Below are 18,599 nucleotides of genomic sequence, written 5' to 3' on the forward strand. Positions count from 1 at the left end.
ATCCTAGGGGCTGTCTAAATGTTGCCTTAGCCCCTCAGTGGCTGCGTATGGGACTTGCTTCGGTTATATGACGCAGCCACCGTGGGACAAAGAGACGAAGATGTGCAGCAGAAAAGTTGGGGACTCACCCTGACTTTTCCTTCCTGGGCAAGGTCAGCATGGCTCTTCTGTCATCTGTCCTTACTCCGGCGCCGCATAGGGGCGTTCCTGGGTGGAATGCCCCGAATGGCCTCCGGAAAGCCTGCACTGGATCCTGCGTCAGGATTACCTGATGCCACCCTGCAGCAGCAAAAGCATGGGGTGGGGTTTTTCTAAAAGCAGGAGCAACCTGGTGGCCCTTAAAGCAGCACCTATAGATCGCCATTAAAGCTGATCATGCCCCTGGTGCCATTTTACCAGCTCCTTTGCTGCCCCGCGACTGATCTTTGCCCGTCCGCCGTCCATACTGTCTCCCTGTTCATTTAACATAGACTGGAAGTCCTCTGAGTAGGGACCATGTGCCATCTTTGTTATGAACACCACCCAGCATCATTTCTGGTCCAAAAATTGGATCTACTTGATTAATACCAACAGTTTTTTTAAAAATGCATTTCTTGGGGTAACATCTGGGTGCCTATTTGGATTTGTATCTATTCCTTATCTGGATACTGCCACAATATTTTGATTATTCTAGGTTACAGGTGGTGACAGCATTCTCCTCCACAGCTACAAGGTCCAGTCCATCATCACATCTCGTCTGGCCAACACGATGGTCCAGACCAAGGTGGAAAATAACGCCAGGCATTCCCAGGATCTGGTCTTTGATGTCCAGATCCCCAAAGGGGCCTTCATTCACAACTTCACCATGTAAGTAAGAGCAGAGGTGGTCCGGGCACTTGGCACGTGCACAGGTGACTGCCTAGAGCAGTGCTCACCAAGGGGCAGCAATAGCATCCTTGGTGCAGAAGAACACCGTGCTTTCTCACCTTGCCTGGTGTGCACACATGGTCATAAGCCAGCATGGTAGACTTGGTAGGAGGCAAGTATTGTGAATATTTCTAACTTGATAGAGGAGATGTAGCGAGCAGGAGAGAGGGAGGGAAGGAGGAAGAGAGGGAGGGAGGGACAGAGATTGGGAGCTCCATTGGCTGCCGGTGGCTGCTAGGGTGCGCTACAAGGTCTTGTTGACCATGTATAAAGCCCTGCATTGCTTGGGTCCTGGATACCTGAGCACTCGCCTTTCTCCTGTGTCTCACCATTGGCAGACTTGCTCTCAGGAGCAGGGCGCCCTGATGGTCCCCCGCTACAAATTGGAATGTGCGGGGGCCAGGGCTTTTTCAGTGGCTGGCCCCCGGTTATGGAATAATGTGCCACTGGAGATTAGACAGGCTCCCACTCTCAATTGCTTCAAACGCCTTTGTAAGGCGTTTTTATTTTCACAAGAGTCTGGGGAGGGGGTGGTTTAAATTGGGGTTGAGGGCTTTTAATGGTTTGAGGGTGAGGGTTTTAATGGAATTGTCTTAATGTGGGTTGAGGGTTTAAATGGAATTGTTTTATATGTTATTGTAAAGCGCCTCGATGCCAAAAATGGTGAGGCGGCGCTATAAAAATGCTTTAAATAATAACAATAATAATAATAATAATAATAATAATAATAATAATAATGCAGAAGGATGAGAAATCAGATTAACGTGGTCATACCTCTCTGCAGTGAATAGAAAGTTCTCTTGTGGGGAATAAGATTGGTTCTGCTCCATGGCTTCCCTTCTGGATTTTAGCAGTGTTATTTTCACAAATCAAAATGAGTGATGGTGATGATTATTTCTTTTTTCTTGCTCATGGCGGACATGACGGGAGTTGCGAAGTCATGCTGTCTTTTACTGACTCAGAAACCTCCTTACTGTTGAACATGTTTTAAGTATGACTGCTTTCTGGATGTTGGTATGGATGTATTTTGGTAGGTCCAGTTTCTGAAGGTTTTCTGTATAGTTTCTTGATGTGATGCCAGTGACTGATGTTACTAACAAAATAATTGTGACCTTTTCCTGTTGCCATAGTTCTTTAACTTCCGTAGCCAGTGGTGTATATTTTTCTCTCTTTTCCTACAACATTTTTGTCATTAGGTATTGCTGTGTCAATGAGGTAAGTGTGTTTTCCTTTTTTTGTCTATAACTGTTATGTCTGGTTTATTATTATTATCTCTCTGTTCTCACCTGTGGTGGTTTTTATAGAAGGATTTGCCAGGTCATGCCGTCTTTTACTGATTGAGAAATTTCCTCGCTTTTTTTTTTTTTTTTTTAGCATTGCTATGTTAATTTAACACCTGTATTTATTATTTATTTATTTACAGTATTTTAAACCCACTCTTTACCCTGGGATATAAGGGTTGTATACAAAAGACATAAAAACCAAAATAAGCCACAACATAATGATACAATAAAACCACAAAAACACTCCATATAAACAAATCAGAACCATAAAACCAGCCAAGAAATGAAACAGAAGCCAGGTCATAGGGGAGAAAGCTATTTCTTTCTCCCAGGTCTAAATGAATGGGATCAAATGTACAAGGGCTGATGTAGTCATTTCAGTCAAGGCAATTCAACGGAGGTAATTACTTAGACAGGGCAGAACCAGAACCCAAACTCAACACAGCTTCCTTGTTTCCGCTCTACAGGAACGTCAACGGCATCACCTTCACTAGTTCGATTAAGGAAAAATCTGCCGCCAGAAGCCAGTATGCACAAGCCAGAGCCAAAGGTAAAGCTGCTGGAATACTGAGGTAAGATGAACCTGACTCTTCATCTCTGGGCTGTTGAATAGGGTGAACATATGGAAAGGAAGACTGGGCTCCTGTATCTTTAAAAGTTGTATAGAAAGGGAATTTCAGAAGGTGTCGTTGGTATGCAGGCAGCACCTGGTGAAACTCCCTCTTCATCTCAACAGTTAAGGCTGCCCCCTTTTGTATCTGGTCATGCTAGGCAGGGCTCCTGCAGCTTTACCTGCTGAGATGAAGAGGAGATTTCATCAGGTGCTGCATGCCTACAATTGACACCTGCTGAAATTCCCTTTTCTTTGCAGCTGTTAAAGATACAGGAGCCCTGTCCTCCTTTCCATATGGCCACCCTACTGTCAAATCGGGTGACCATATGAAAAGGAGGACAGGGCTCCTGTATCTTTAACAGCTGCAAAGAAAAGGGAATTTGTATATATGGGGAACCTGGGGAAATTTCTTCTTTATCACAACAGTTAAAGCTGCCCTCTTTTAAATCTGGTCACTCTAGTATAGCTCCTGCAGCTTTAACTGCTGTGATGAAGAGGAAATTTCACCAGGTTCTCCATATATACAAATGACATCTGCTGAAATTCCCTTTTCTTTGCAACTGTTAAAGATACAGGAGCCTTGTCCTCCTTTCCATAGGGCCACCCGACTGTCGAACCTCTTTCATATCAGGGCTATTGAACCTGAGGCCTGCATTCGATTTCAGAGGAGCACCTGGAGGTTGCGTTCCAGTGATGGGCAGGGCTAAATGAAAAAGGGGCATGGCTGAAGGCAAAAGGGGTGTGGCCAGAGATGCCAGCCTGTAGTACCTTCAAACTCTTCCTGCCAATAATTAAGCCTCAGGAGAGGCAGGTCAACCTTTGAGAATGGGGGGGAAGCTACATAAAATCCAGGAAAGCACCCAGTGATTGGTCGTTGGGGGAAAGGGGGTGTGGCCATCTGGGGAAACTCCAGATGGCTGAATTCAGATCCCAGAAGAGTCAGCTTGGGAGTCCATGGGCCTAGGATCCCATATCCAGTCTTCACCTTTCATCAAGGCAATCAGATGGTTATGAGGATACGTGGGGAAATTTTATTCATTTATTTATTCACTGCATTTTACTACGCTGCCAAACAGCCGAAGCTCTCCAGGCAGTTCACAGAAACTAAAACCATAAAATACAAGTATAAAATTTAATCCACTATATAAAATCACAGCATAAAAGTACAACCAGAATAAAACCCAGCAGCAATGTAGAGATTTAAAATACAGATTGAAAACAGCAGAGTAAATAAAGCAGGATGGTAAAATGTTAAAATGCTGGGGAAATTAAAAGGTTTTCACCTGGCATCAGAAAGATTATAACGTAGGTGCTGGGCGAACCTCCCTGGGGAGCTCATTCCACAGCCGGGGTGCCACAGCAGAAAAGGCCCTCCTCCTTGTAGCCGCCTGCCTCACTTCCTTTGGCAGAGGCTTCATCCATTTATTTAGGGTGACCATATGGGAAAGAGAACAGGGCTCCTGTATCTTTAACAGTTGCATAGAAAGTGGAATTTCAGCAGGTGTGATTTACATGCATGCAGCACCTGGTGAAATTCCCTCTTCATCACAACCGTTAAAGCTGCAAAAGCCCTGCCCTCTTTTGGATCTGGTCACTGTAGTATAGCGCCTGCAGGTTTAACTGTTGTGATGACGAGGGAATTTCACCAGGTGCTGCATGCATACAAATGACATCTGCTTAAATTCCCCTTTCAATACAACTATTAAAGATACAGGAGCCCTGTCCTCCCTCCAATATGGTCACCCTAATTTATTACATCTCTCTATTGCCCGATAGCCAAAGTTGTCTGGATAGTTTACAAAGATTAAAAACTTAAAAACAAAACACCAGTATTATGCAAATATAAAGAAAACATTTTAGCAGTGCATAAACAAAGAAAACCCACATACCCCCACACAAATCCAAACCATATCCCATGATTAAAAAGCTATCACAAACTGCCAAATCCCTGGGAGTAGAGAAAAGTCTTAACCTGGCACCGAAAAATTTGAAATGTTGGCTCCATTTGGGCCTTGCTGGGGAGTTCATTCCATAATGAGGTGGGGTCACCACCGGGAAGTCCCTGTCTTGTGTTGCCACCTTCCGAGCCTCCCCTGGAGGAGGCAGCTGGAGGAGGGCCTTAGATGAAGGGTGTAGTGTATGGGAAGGTTCGTACTGGGAGAGGCACTCCATCAGGTACTGTGGTCTAGAGCTGTGCAATAAACGGAAAGCAGAGCTATAAATGGAGCTAATGGGAAAGGTTTTTTCCTAAGCCTTGTAGCCACACAGTGGCTGAGTTCAGATGACGCGCTAATCAATGGCTGTTTCCCATTCTGTTCCTATTACACACACAAACCCTGTTGATCAGCGTGTCGTCCGAACACAGCCAGTGTGTGTGTGTGTGTGTGTGTGTGTGCGTGTGTGTGTGTGTGTGAGAGAGAGAGAGAGAGAGAGAGATTTTTATCTCTAAACGGTAAAACGGTAAGGAATACTGTGATCCAAATTACAATCCTGCTCCCCCGCACCTGTAATTCAGGTAATTCTCTCTGTAATTCAGAGAGAGAAGAAGAGAAGATTGAGGGGAGACATGAGAGCACTCTTCAAATACTTAAAAGGTTGTCACACAGAGGAGGGCCAGGATCTCTTCTCGATCCTCCCAGAGTGCAGGACACGGAATAACGGGCTCAAGTTAAAGGAAGCCAGATTCCAGCTGGACATCAGGAAAAACTTCCTGACTGTTAGAGCAGTACGACAATGGAATCAGTTACCTAGGGAAGTTGTGGGCTCTCCCACACGAGAGGCCTTCAAGAGGCAGCTGGACAACCATCTGTTAGGGATGCTTTAGGGTGGATTCCTGCCTTGAGCAGGGGATTGGACTCGATGGCCTTGTAGGCCCCTTCCAACTCTGCTATTCTATGATTCTATGATTAACGAAAAAATGAAGACTTAGCTGCATGCTATGTATTCAGTTCATGGTCCTCATCTTAATCTGTCTTTCGCCCCAGTCTTTAAAACCCCAGCACCCATCCTAGAAGGATTACACAAAATCATTTAACGGCAAATGTTTTAAGGGCTGGAGAACGTTAAGAGCCATTTGGTACCCACCACACACACCCCTCGCCCTGCCAAAATGCAAACCCTGTTTCCTGGTGGTGTTTTGATGGCACATTAAAGGTGTTTCGTTTGTTTGTTTGTTCTTTTCTTCTTGCTGCGCGTGTTGCTAACCGGACTCAGGAGCAATGCCCTCGACATGGAGAACTTCAAGGCTGAACTCAATGTCCCAGGAGGAACCAAAGTGCAGTTTGAAATCCATTATCAAGAGCTGATCCGGAGGAAGTTGTCAACTTATGAACACATCATCCCTCTCCATCCAGGCAGGCTGGCCAAACGGTTGGAGGTAAAGAAAAAGAAGCGTCTGGAAGGGGTGGCTATGAAGCAATATTTGCTGTGGGGGGGTGGGGGAATCCCTGCCCTGCCACTCCACGTGAGTTCCCTTTGAGTGGAGATTCTGGGAATGAAACGGGGGTACCTTCCTTTTCTATAGCTCCTCCCTGCAACAACATCCCTCTAGCAAGCTTTGGAAAGATGCACCCAGAGATGGTTTGTGGGGTGGGAGAGAGAGAAGAAGCTCCATCCGACGAGCGTTTTACTGCACGCTTGTTACTTGGCAGGGCCGGTGCCAGACTGTTTTGCACCCTAGGCAAGGCGGGCTACTTGCACCCCCCTCCCCCAAAAAATCCCAACTTCGATTCAGCTGTTCAAGAACAGTTTCTGAACTATTATATTTTCCTTTTATTGTGTTTTTTCTTAAAACAGCTAATTTGTATAAAACTGTGACCCTTAAAGGGCAGTGCTGCGGCCCTCGGAGGTCTGCACCCTAGGCGGCTGCCTAGTTGGCCTAATGGTAGTGCCGGCCCTGGTTACTGGGCACTCACAGATTGCTCAAATGACGTCATCTGCCTCTCTTGCGTCTCCCACTCCTTCTGGCCTTTGTTGTGCCACAAAAAAACTAGAAAAAATCTGGTTGCTGCTCTCTCCTACTGAACTGAATGGGTCTAATTACTTCCTGTTTTCAGACTGAGGTGATGGGGTTCAGAGAGAGAGAGAGAGAGAGAGAGAGAGAGAGAGAGAGGTCTGTTACTGGATTGTTCTATATACTGATTGCTGTCCTCTCTGTACTGGATTGCTTATAGGTGGACGTGCGCATCATTGAGCCACAGGGCATTAGTTTTGTCCATGTTCCCAAAACGCTTGGTGACACGTTTGCAGAGATCACTACCATCTCCAAAGGAGAGGAAAAGGTAACGCCAGGCAAAGCCACCTGTCCTGTGTGAAGAGCCTCTATCTCTTCCTGAGCGATTTGAAGCAGGTCTTCATTGGAGTTGGGGCTCACTTCTATCTGCCATCTCTTTTCCAATTCATTTATTTATTTATTGCATTTCTATTCCGCCCAATATCTGAAGCTCTCTGAGTGGTTCCAAGGCATCCCATATTTGGGATGTTTGAGCGTGTGTGAATTTCAATGCAATCTACCCTGATCAACACCACCGGGATTCATGTGTGGATCGGACCATAGGCGTCCTTCAGTTTTCATACTTCACCCAATGCTGTTCTCGGCTCAAAAACATTTTTTTTAAAAAAAAATGTACCGAAATGGTGTATTTTGAAAGAAAATGCATCTTCTAGAATTGTAAATTTTGAGAGAAAATGCATTCAGAACCATGTATTTCAATGTGAATTTTTCATGCAGTTGTTTTCTTAAAAATGCAGAAATGGGAGGGAACAGATGAATGAATGAATGCAGGTGAAAGTGACACAGATGGGAAGTATAATGATGCCTACATCCCCAAATATAGCACAGCCTAAGTAGGTCTCAGCTTGGTCAGTACTTTGCATTTTTATAAATTGTAAACCACCCAAAGAGCTTCAACTATGGGGCAGAATAGAAATAATAATAATAGACAAAAAGAAAAACACACGTACCTCATCGACATAGCAATACCAAATGACAAAAATGTTGTTGAAAAGGAAGAGGAGAAGAGAGAGAAATATACACCACTGGCCGTGGAAGTCAAAGAACTATGGCAACAAGAAAAGGTCACAATTATTCCGTTAGTCACATCAGTCACCAGCATCACATCAAAAACTATACAGAAAACCTTCAGAAACTGGGCCTACCAAAATACGCTCATGTTGATTAAGTCCTTGCCCTTTGTGCACACTGCCTGCTGCTACTACCAATTGGATGGTTTAGTGAGGTCCTTGGATTGGCCCCAACGGGGTCGGCCCTGGCCCTGGTGGAGCGCTGAGAAGATGGTCGAACTTGACTATCTAGAGCAGTGGTTCTCAACCTTCCTAATGCCGCGACCCTTTAATACAGTTCCTCATGTTGTGGTGACCCCCAACCATAAAATTATTTTCGTTCTTCTCTACACGATCCATTGTCATGGGATGGTTTGCTAATGAAAATAATACATAACAATAGCTTTAATAATACAAAAGATGATACATGACATAGTTCAGTCAATACAGTTTCCTAAGACCATCGGAAATATGTGTTTTCCAATGGTCTTAGGCGACCCCTGTGAAAGGGTCATTCGACCCACAGGTTGAGAACTGCTGATCTAGAGGAAGTAAAAGTCATAACACCAACATCCACAGAGCAGTCCTACTTAAAGGATGCTCAATTGTTAGGAAATTCCTGAATCAGTAAAAGACAGCATGACATGGCAAAGGTGTCTAGAAAAACCACCATGGGCGAGAAAGAGAGATAATAATAATAGATAGGAGACTGCCTAACCCCAGTCAAGATACATGTAACCTGTTTGTGTAAGTGTCAGACAACCCATACTGTACCTGTGGGCTACCATATTGTACCCCTGTGGAGCAAATAGCAATTTTTGAGGGGAGACTTTTTAATCAGTTAAACATCAGAGGGGGGAAATGGTTAAACCTTCTTCTCCAGCAGCACCTTCTTGATCTAATGTCTGGTTCTTACTGAATTAAACAACAACAACAACAACCACAACAACCCACCCACACAGGAGATCAAGTGATGGATCACCTGACATTGTGTCTACATTGTCTGTGATGGTAGGACTCTACTATGGTGCAGAAAGGATGATGAAAACCCTTATTTTCTTCTGGGTTACCAGAAGAGAATCTTTGGTCTGCAACAGGCAAACAAGTGAGGGATAGGAGAAAATCTAGGTTGGAGGTCCTGGAGAAAAGACCAGGAGGAAGTAGAAGAATGGGTAAGGGCGCAGTCATATTGATTGTACCCTTGATGATCAGAACTCCTGATCTTGGAAGTTTCTGATCATCCAGTTCAGGACAGGAGGAGCAGCGGAGATGATATTCTCCACCCTGTTCTCCTGCCCTGTGTTTTTTGCTAGATGGGCTTTTTTTCTTTTTGCCTGTCTAGCAATGGCACTTCGGCTTGTGAAAAAAATGCCTCACCTGTGCTGTTCTCTCCTCCCTTCCAGGCACATGTCTCCTTCAAGCCCACAGTGGCCCAACAACGCAAATGCTCCAATTGCTCTTCAACGGCAGTCGAAGGCAACTTCGTGGTGACGTACGATGTCAACAGAGACAGCAAAGCAGGTGAACTGGAGGTACGTTGGCTGCTCAAAGCAGGGCAGGCGAGGCGGAAGGGGGCGAGAAGGAACTGGGATGAGAAAGACGGCAAAGCGATGCTCGGCCTAGGACAATGAAGGCGACCCCAATATTTCAGGGTAGTAGTGGGAAAGGGATGTGGTGCCGAACCCTTTTCAGCCCAACGCCCAAATTTCATTTCAAAGAAGCTCTTCAGCTCCTGCTTTCCAAGGATGGGTGGTGCAAAGACAAAAGGGGGTGGATCTAAATACCAAAATTCATAGAATCATAGAATAGCAGAGTTGGAAGGGTCCTGCAAGGCCATCTAGTCCAACCCCCTGCTCAATGCAGGAATCCACCCTAAAGCATCCCTGACAGATGGTTGTCCAGCTGCCTCTTGAAGGCCTCTGGTGTGGGAGAGCCCACAACCTCCCTAGGTAACTGGTTCCATTTTCATACAGCTCTAACAGTCAGGAAGTTTTTCCTGATGTCCAGCTGGAATCTGGCTTCCTTTAACTTGAGCCCGTTATTCCGTGTCCTACAGTCTGGGAAGATCGAGAAGAGATCCTGGCCCTCCTCTGTGTGACAACCTTTTAAGTATTTGAAGAGTGCTCTCATGTCTCCCCTCAATCTTCTCTTCTCCAGGCTAAACATGCCCAGTTCTTTCAGTCTCTCTTTATAGGGCTTTGTTTCCAGACCCCTGATCATCCTGGTTGCCCTCCTCTGAACACGCTCCAGCTTGTCTGCGTCCTTCTTGAATTGTAGAGCCCAGAACTGGACGCAATACTCTAGATGAGGCCTAACCAGGGCTGAATAGAGAGGAACCAGTACCTCACGTGATTTGGAAGCTATACTTCTATTAATTCAGCCCAAAATAGCATTTGCCTTTCTTGCAGCCATATCGCTCTGTTGGCTCATATTCAGCTTGTGATCTACAACAATTCCAAGATCCTTCTCCTTTGTAGTATTGCTGAGCCAAATATCCCCCATCTTGTAACACTGCATTTGGTTTCTATTTCCTAAATGTAGAACTTGGCCTTTATCCCTATTAAATTTCATTCTGTTGTTTTCAGCCCAGCACCAGAGTACTTTATCTCAAAGGTCTTACTACCAATGGCTATGCTTTAGGATAGGCATTTCAACCTAAGCATAGATACTGGGAATCACTGGGCAGCGTTAACAGACTGCGTTCCTATGAAACTCAATAATGTGATTGGTTTTTTAAAAAATCAATTGCTGCTTGGGGAGTCCTGATTAGGACCCTGATCAGGGTGGAAGTCTGGGTGAGGGGTGCTTATCCCTCTGTTCCTTGCTGTGGTCTTGATCCAGATTGCCCCACTCCATGCCTGCGATTTAGTTTTAGAAGTCCAATCACGATTGCATGATTGGGTTCTTGCTTTGTTTTTGTTTTTTTATATATATATATTTATTTTTCTACATTACTTAAACATACACATTTACATTTCACATAAAAACAACAACAACAACAACAACTTACTGCATAATGTTGAATATTGAATACATAATATCTTATTTTAATAACATAATCAAAATTAACATACAAGTGCACCCCCCACCTCGGGATCTCATTCCTGATTCCAGAATCTCATACTTTCTTCTGCTGGTGGTTTCCCACTTCCTTTAGAAAACACAAATATTAGGAACTGTTTCCAAATTCCTTTCTTGCTTTGTTTGGGCCTGAGGGAGAGATCGTACATATGTTTAGACAGTGGGGGGGGGGGGAGTTGGCTGGGTTGGCTGAGGAATGTTCTGAGTTGTAGGACTGTTTTTGGCTGGCTGGGGACCGTTTTTCTGTCTAAAGGTGCACAGGATTGCACCCTAAATGTGTTGACGATTGAAGCCCTAATTCAGCCTTCCTCAACCTGGGGCGCTCCAGAAGTGTTGGACTGCATCTCCCAAAATGCCCCAGCCAGCTGGCTGGGGCATTCTGGGAGTTGTAGTCCAACACATCTGGAGCGCCCCAGGTTGAGGAAGGCTGCCCTAATTGCTTATGACTCAAGTTTCATGAACTTTGAGGACCAGACTTGACTGGTTGCAAAGTATTGTACTGTATCCGAAATTCCGTTGTTGTTGTTGTTATGTTATCACCATCCACCCTGTTTTATGGACACTTTTCCAGGAAATGAAACCTCTTGGGGTTTTTATTATTATTCTATCTTGCAGATCTTCAATGGCTATTTTATCCACTACTTTGCTCCTGAAAATCTGGATCCTCTGCCGAAAAACATCCTCTTTGTTATTGATGTCAGCGGCTCCATGTGGGGATTGAAAATGAGACAGGTAAACGGGGTGGGGTGGGGAAATGGAGCCCCTTATGGATAGGAGGCTGTTTGGGGTTGTTGTTCTTGTTTTTTTAACTTGAGTTTACCCATTGGATTCTGGGTAGGAAAGCCATTCTCGTGCTTCCCAACAATGGGTTTTCTTAATGGTCTCTGAACGACAATATGGAAAAGGTCAGCATCAGGTAAGGGATTTCTGTACTGCTTTGGGCAAAGGAATAATGGACCTTGGGATATGATGAGGCCGTGTAACCCAGGTGAGACTGTAGGTGTAGTGCTAGAGTGTCGGACTGGGAGTCGGGAGATCCGGGTTCTAGTCCCCACTCTGCCATGGAAACCCACTGGGTGTCTTTGGGCCAGTCACAGACTCTCAGCCCAACCCACCTCACAGGGTTGTTGTTGTGAGGATAACATGGGGTGGAGGTTTATGTACGCCACCTTGGGTTCTTTGGAGGAAAAAAGGCGGGGTATAAATGCAAATAAATAAATAAATATTTTATTTATTTGATTACATTTATATACCGCCCCACAGCCGAAGCTCTCTGGGCAGTTTACAACAATTAAAATAGTAAATATTAAAAGTATACAAAATTTAAAAACCATCAAAAACATAAAAAACTGTATAAAAACAAACAGTATAAAAAAACATGCTGTGTGCAATGTATTTGAACGAAAATCAATGGGGCTTACAGTGCAATCCTGCCTTATGGAGTTCAATGAGCCTTACTTCCAGAAAATTGGATATAGGATTTGCAGCCTTACCCTTCCTATGTGTTAGGTCTGGGCTGAGGAACGTGCAGCCCTCCAAATTGTGTCATCAGCCCCAGCCATCTTGGACAATGATCATGGTTGATGGGAGTTGTAATCCAGCAACATCTGGAAGCCACCTGTTCCCCACCCCTGCATACTTGCGAAGCACCTTGGAGAGCTTCTGACTGAAACCCAGAGCAGTTTCAGTGTCTCACTGACATCGGAGACGCCAGCCTCCACTGCCTGTACCCGATCCCAAAGGAGATACAAAAACAGATGTAGAACATCTCTCCAACCTGTCCCAGTTCCTACGCCATGCATCCTCCTACAATATGGGGAGGTTCTCCTTTGTTTTGGTTTAGGGATACACAGAAAGGAGGAGTGAGACCTGTCTGACCTAGGCCAGATCTACACCTTGTGTCAATTCATTATGGTCCCATCATGGTAATGCTACATCCCTCTTGCGCTTTTATACCTCGTAGGACCACACAGTGACATGTGTTGCATTTCTTTGGATAATGTAGAATTAAAAGCAGAGAATGACACTACGAAAGGGTATATGGAATACGTAAGGCACCCCAACAGTTATCGGAGCACTTCAATACCGCTATAAAGCTGTAGTGTAAATGCTCCATCCAATGAGCGTTTTACTTCATGCTTGTTACTGGGCACTCATGGATTACTCACATGACATTGTCTGCCTCTTGCACATCTTCTGCCCCTTCTGACCTTTGTTGTGCTGCAAAAAACCCCAGAGAAACTCCGGTTGCTGCTCTCTCCTATCACAATAAAAGAGGCCACACTCTTCTTCAGTGAATGAAAGAAAACAGTTTTACTCACAATATTGTTGCATACTGTGTTGTTGTTTATTCGTTCAGTCGCTTCCGACTCTTCGTAACTTCATGGACCAGCCCACGCCAGAGCTTTCTGTCGGCCGTCGCCACCCCTAGCTCCCCCAAGGTCAAGTCTGTCACCTCCAGAATATCATCCCTCCATCTTGCCCTTGGTTGGCCCCTCTTCCTTTTGCCTTCCACTTTCCCTAGCATCAGCCTCTTCTCCAGGGTGTCCTGTCTTCTCATTATGTGGCCAAAGTACTTCAGTTTTGCCTTAAATACCATTCCCTCAAGTGAGCAGTCTGGCTTTATTTCCTGGAGTATGGACTGGTTTGATCTTCTTGCAGGCCAAGGCACTCTCAGAATTTTCCTCCAACACCACAGTTCAAAAGCATCTATCTTCCTTCACTCAGCCTTCCTTATGGTCCAGCTCTCGCAGCCATAGGTTACTATGGGGAATACTGTTGCTTTAACTATGCGGACCTTTGTTGTCAGTGTGGTGTCTCTGCTCTTAACTATTTTATCAAGATTTGTCATAATTCAGGTACAGCATAGAGTTTCAAGCAAGAGTTTGTGTTCCATTACATAGGGTGTAGAAAAGGAAAAATCAGCAGGTGTCATTTGTATGCATGTCACACCTGGTGAAATTCCCTCTTCATTACAACAGTTAAAGCTGCAGGAGCTATACTGCAGCTATACTGTGACTAGATTTGAAAGAGGGCAGGGCACCTGGAGCTTTAACTGTTGTGATGAAGATTAAATTTCACCAGGTTCTTCATATTTACCAATGACACCTGCTGAAATTCCCTTTTCTATGCAACTTTTAAAGATACAGGAGCCCTGTCCTCCTTTTCATATGGTCACCCTACTATAGAGATCCTAAGACTAGCTGTGGTCAAAATTCTCATTAACTAATTGCAACACTGCCCCCTTCCAGTAAAGTGCAGGCGAGGTTGCAATATTCCCAGCAGTTTTCCCCGCAGGCAACCCCTTGGTTTGGGGAGGAGAATGGGACCTGGGTTCAAACTGTAATGAGATGGATGCAGGGGAAAGAATGCCAGGACCCGAAAAGAGTGTGTGGTTCCTTTAGCTCACCATGTTTCCTGAAAAGTGCTAGGGGAAATAACCTGCGAACACCTTAAAAGAATAGTGGGGGTGGGGAACAAGAGCTATATTTTATTTACGAGGGAGAAAAACAGAGAGGAAGGTGCCAACCCTAGAGCGGTCATATGAAAAGGAGGACAGGGCTCCTTTATCTTTAACAGTGGCATAGAAAAGGGAATTTCATTTGTATATATGGAGAACCTGGTGAAATTCCCTCTTCTTCACAACAGTTAAAGCTGCAAGAGCTATACTAGAGTGACCAGATTTAAAAGAAGGCAGGGCTCCTGCAGCTTTAACTGTTGTGATGAAGAGGGAATTTCTCCAGGTTCCCCATATATACAAATGACACCTGCTGAAATTCCTTTTTCAGTACAACTGTTAAAGATACAAGAGCCCTGTCCTCCTTTTCAAATGGTCACCCTAGCCAACCCCCTGCTCTTTTCTGTTACCCCTTATAACAGAGGTGTTAAAATCCAGCCCACTTGGGATCCTAAATGGGCCCTTCAAAATTCACAATATAGCTAGAGCATTTCCAGAATTGAATTTGGCCTTCAGGTGGGAGGGGCTCAACACCCCTGCCTTAAACTAAATATTGCGTATTACAACGAGGTGGTGTGAAGTTTACTCCAAGAGGAAGGCGATTGCTGTGGCTCTAAGCACATCCGCTCATTTTTCAGACTGTTGAAGCCATGAAGACCATCCTGGGAGATCTCCGTACTGAGGACCAATTTTCAATCATCAACTTCAACCATAACGTCCGGTGCTGGAGGGATACTTTAGTGGAAGCCTCCAAAATGCAGACAGAAGCCGCTAAGAAGTACGTCGAGGGGATCCATCCCAATGGAGGTGAGCAGAATTCCAAAGCAAGTGTATGGAAATGACCTTAGGGTGACCATATGGAATGGAGGACGGGGCTCCTGTATCTTTAACAGTTGTATTGAAAAGGGAATTTCAGCAGGTGCCCTTTGTATGCATGCAGCACCTGGCAAAATTCCCTCTTCATCACTACAGCTAAAGCTGCAGGAGCCCTGCCTAGTGTGACCGAATACAAAAGAGGACAGGGCTCCCCCATCAATTTCAGTGGAGGCCTGGAGGAAGAAGAACAACTTTAAATCACATTAAAGACACTTATTCCTGCATTCTTGTACATTCTTCTCCTTCTCTCTTTTCTTTTCCTTTTTTAAATTTTTAATGTCATTAAAAATCCCCAAAAACATTCAGAGAGGAGGAATCCAGATATAAACTCCAACACATTACAAGAATTAGTTGACAGTCTAATCTAAATTAACAAAGATTACAAATTATTATAAAATCATATGGAGGTGGTACCTAACCCCGGTTAGATTAAATAAGATAAATGAGCAGCACTCAGCAAATTGTTGGAGAGGTTGTGGGGGAAAAGGAACGTATTTACACATGTGGTGGGAATGCAAATTTGTGCAAAAATTGTGGAAGATGGTGTTCTCTGAGATTGAAGAAATTGTTGGAATGAAGATAGAAGAGACACCAAGAGTAGCATTACTTTCACTATTTGAAGATTTAAAGTGTAAAAAAGAAACTAAGGAATTGATAAAAAATTTGCTGACTGCAACAAGGTTAATTCTAGCTAGGAACTGGAAGATTCAAGGTGATTATTGTGTTGAAGAATGGTATAAAGAAGTATGGGATATTGCTATCAATGATAAATTGACGTGTAACATTAAAGTAAGAAGAGGTATAGCAAAAACGAACAAATTTGATGAAATTTGGAAACAGTTCCGAATATTTGTGTTCTCTAAGGGAAGTGGGGAACCACCAGCAGAAAAGGCATTAAGATTTTGGAAACAGGAATGATCCCGAATGGAAGGGGGAGCACTTGTTGGATTATGTTGGATTATGTTATGGATAAAGTATTATATGTTAACATTTATATATTCAAGTAATCTGTTATGTATCTGATTTTTTTTCTATGTATGGTATGTTAAATTGTTATATTTGTTTGTTTTTATTTAGTAGTCTAATAAAAAAATTAAAAAACAAACAAACCCAGTACCTAGAATGTTAATGTATCTAGTATATTAAAATATGAATAGGAAAAGAAAAGAGATAAAGAAAGAAAAAAGAAAAAAAACTACACATATATATTTACAATACAAACCACTCAGTGAAATTATACAAGACTGAAAGTTCTCTTCCTTGTCTTTGTCGAAAAATTACCAATCCAAGCATCATCAAAGAACACATATCAACTATCCGCTGCTGTAGGGCCAAGAGTGGATTTGTCCTTCCACTGCTGTATAATAATTCTCTTGGCACAGCCCCATGCCCCAAACGTCCGTAACTTTTGATCTGAAGATAGATTCCACATACTAGGGATATAGACTGAGCCCTTAGCTAGACCTACCTTTTGTTCTGGGGAAGAGGAGGGGAGATCTTGCATTGGGATTAATGCGAGATCTCTGTGCCATTTACACGTAAGGCGCGACGATCACAGGGAGAGAGGCGTCGTGCCCGCCATTTTTTTTTAAAGAGGAAGTAGCGCATGAATGCTCGTGTGTTAAAGGTACATCTTTTTTCAATTTAATTTGGTTTCCCCGCTCCCCCACACACACCCTAACCCCGATGGGCGCAGCTCTTGGCTCCATGCGAGTAATTGCACGGAGTGGGGTCTAGTCATGGAAATGGGCCACACGTTCCACGGTTTCGGCCCGAGACCACAGAAAAACCAGGCCTAAAGGGGAGGGCTATATCCCAGGGCAAGGGAGGGATGATCCCTCGCTGATCCCGGGATCCCCTGTGCGTCATCTGGACGCACAGGGATGATCCCGGGGTTCGCCCCGGGATATAGCCTGGTCTAGCTAAGGCCTGAGTGAACAGCTGTGTCTTTGATGAACAGCTCTTGTCGTGGAATCGTATTAACCATCCTGTGAATGTCAGTTCTACAAATGGAAGATTTGTAGAACAAGCCCAGACTTTAAAGTTGTCCTTTTCTGTTTTTTAACAGGAACAAATATCAACGATGCCATTCTCCGAGCAATCTTTATTTTAAATGAAGCGAACAAAATGAGAATGCTGGATCCGAGCTCCGTATCCATGATTGTCTTGGTGTCCGATGGAGACCCTACTGTGGGTAAGAATCATAGAATAGCAGAGTTGGCAGGGGCCTACAAGGCCATTGAGTCCAACTCCCTGCTCAATGCAGGAATCCACCTTAAAGCATCCCTGACAGATGGTTGTCCAGCTGCCTCTTGAAGGCCTCTAGTGTGGGAGAGCCCACAACCTCCCTAGGTCGCTGGTTCCATTGTCGTACTGCTCTAACAGTCAGGAAGTTTTTCCTGATGTCCAGCTGGAATCTGGCTTCCTTTTAACTTGAGCCCGTTATTCCATGTCCTGCACTCTGGGAAGATCGAGAAGAGATCCTGGCCCTCCTCTGTGTGACAACCTTTTAAATATTTGAAGAGTGCTCTCATGTCTCCCCTCAATCTTCTCTTCCCCAGGCTAAACATGCCCAGTTCTTTCAGTCTCTCTTCATAGGGCTTTGTTTCCAGACCCCTGATCATCCTGGTTGCCCTCCTCTGAACACGCTCCAGCTTGTCTGTGTCCTTCTTGAATTGTGGAGCCCATTGACTATTCAAGCAACGGTTGACTATTGTATCATAGAATCATAGAATAGCAGAGTTGGAAGGGGCCTACAAGGCCATCGAGTCCAACCCCCTGCTCAATGCAGGAATCCACCCTAAAGCATCCCTGACAGATGGTTGACCAGCTGCCTCTTGAATGACTCTAGTGTGGGAGAGCCCACAACCTCCCGTGCATTCAGGCTTGCATTTTGCATCACTAAAGCCAAAGAGGAGATAATAGCAAAGAGGAGATAATACCAAGCAGCAACTTGGGCCAGATCTACACCAAGCAGGATATAACACTTTGAAAGCGGTTTGAAACCTGTATATGTAATGTGTCCTGGGCTCAAACAGTTGTCAAAACTGTTATAAACCGTTATAAAGAGTAGTATAGGTCCTGCCTTGAATTGCTTTTGTTTCTGTTCACCACTCTGCCTCAAAGATCATCTTCTTGGCTCGCCGCTCCGACCATGTTACTCCGCTTCTGAAATCTCTTCATTGGCTTCCAATTCACTTCAGAATCCAATATAAACTTCTCCTGTTAACCTTCAAAGCTTTTCACGGTCTAGCTCCTTCCTATCTCTCCTCTCTCATCTCACACTATTGCCCCGCTCGTGCTCTTCGCTCCTCTGATGCCA

The 18,599-nt window shown here is 44.4% G+C and overlaps 1 protein-coding gene across 2 annotated transcripts in view; it reads left to right on the plus strand.

Moving 5' to 3' along the window:
- ITIH2 (inter-alpha-trypsin inhibitor heavy chain 2) overlaps positions 1–18,599 on the plus strand; it is a 55,906-nt gene that overhangs the window by 10,783 nt on the left and 26,524 nt on the right. For both annotated transcript variants that reach the window (XM_063134676.1, XM_063134677.1), the window contains exons 4-11: positions 674–846; positions 2,657–2,761; positions 6,016–6,178; positions 6,975–7,082; positions 9,267–9,395; positions 11,560–11,676; positions 15,040–15,208; positions 17,346–17,471. In XM_063134676.1, coding sequence (XP_062990746.1) covers positions 674–846; positions 2,657–2,761; positions 6,016–6,178; positions 6,975–7,082; positions 9,267–9,395; positions 11,560–11,676; positions 15,040–15,208; positions 17,346–17,471 — 1,090 coding nt within the window. The remainder of the gene's footprint in view (positions 1–673; positions 847–2,656; positions 2,762–6,015; positions 6,179–6,974; positions 7,083–9,266; positions 9,396–11,559; positions 11,677–15,039; positions 15,209–17,345; positions 17,472–18,599) is intronic.

Source organism: Elgaria multicarinata, chromosome 9 (assembly GCF_023053635.1).
Source record: "Elgaria multicarinata webbii isolate HBS135686 ecotype San Diego chromosome 9, rElgMul1.1.pri, whole genome shotgun sequence".
Classification (NCBI taxonomy): Eukaryota; Metazoa; Chordata; class Lepidosauria; order Squamata; family Anguidae; genus Elgaria; species Elgaria multicarinata.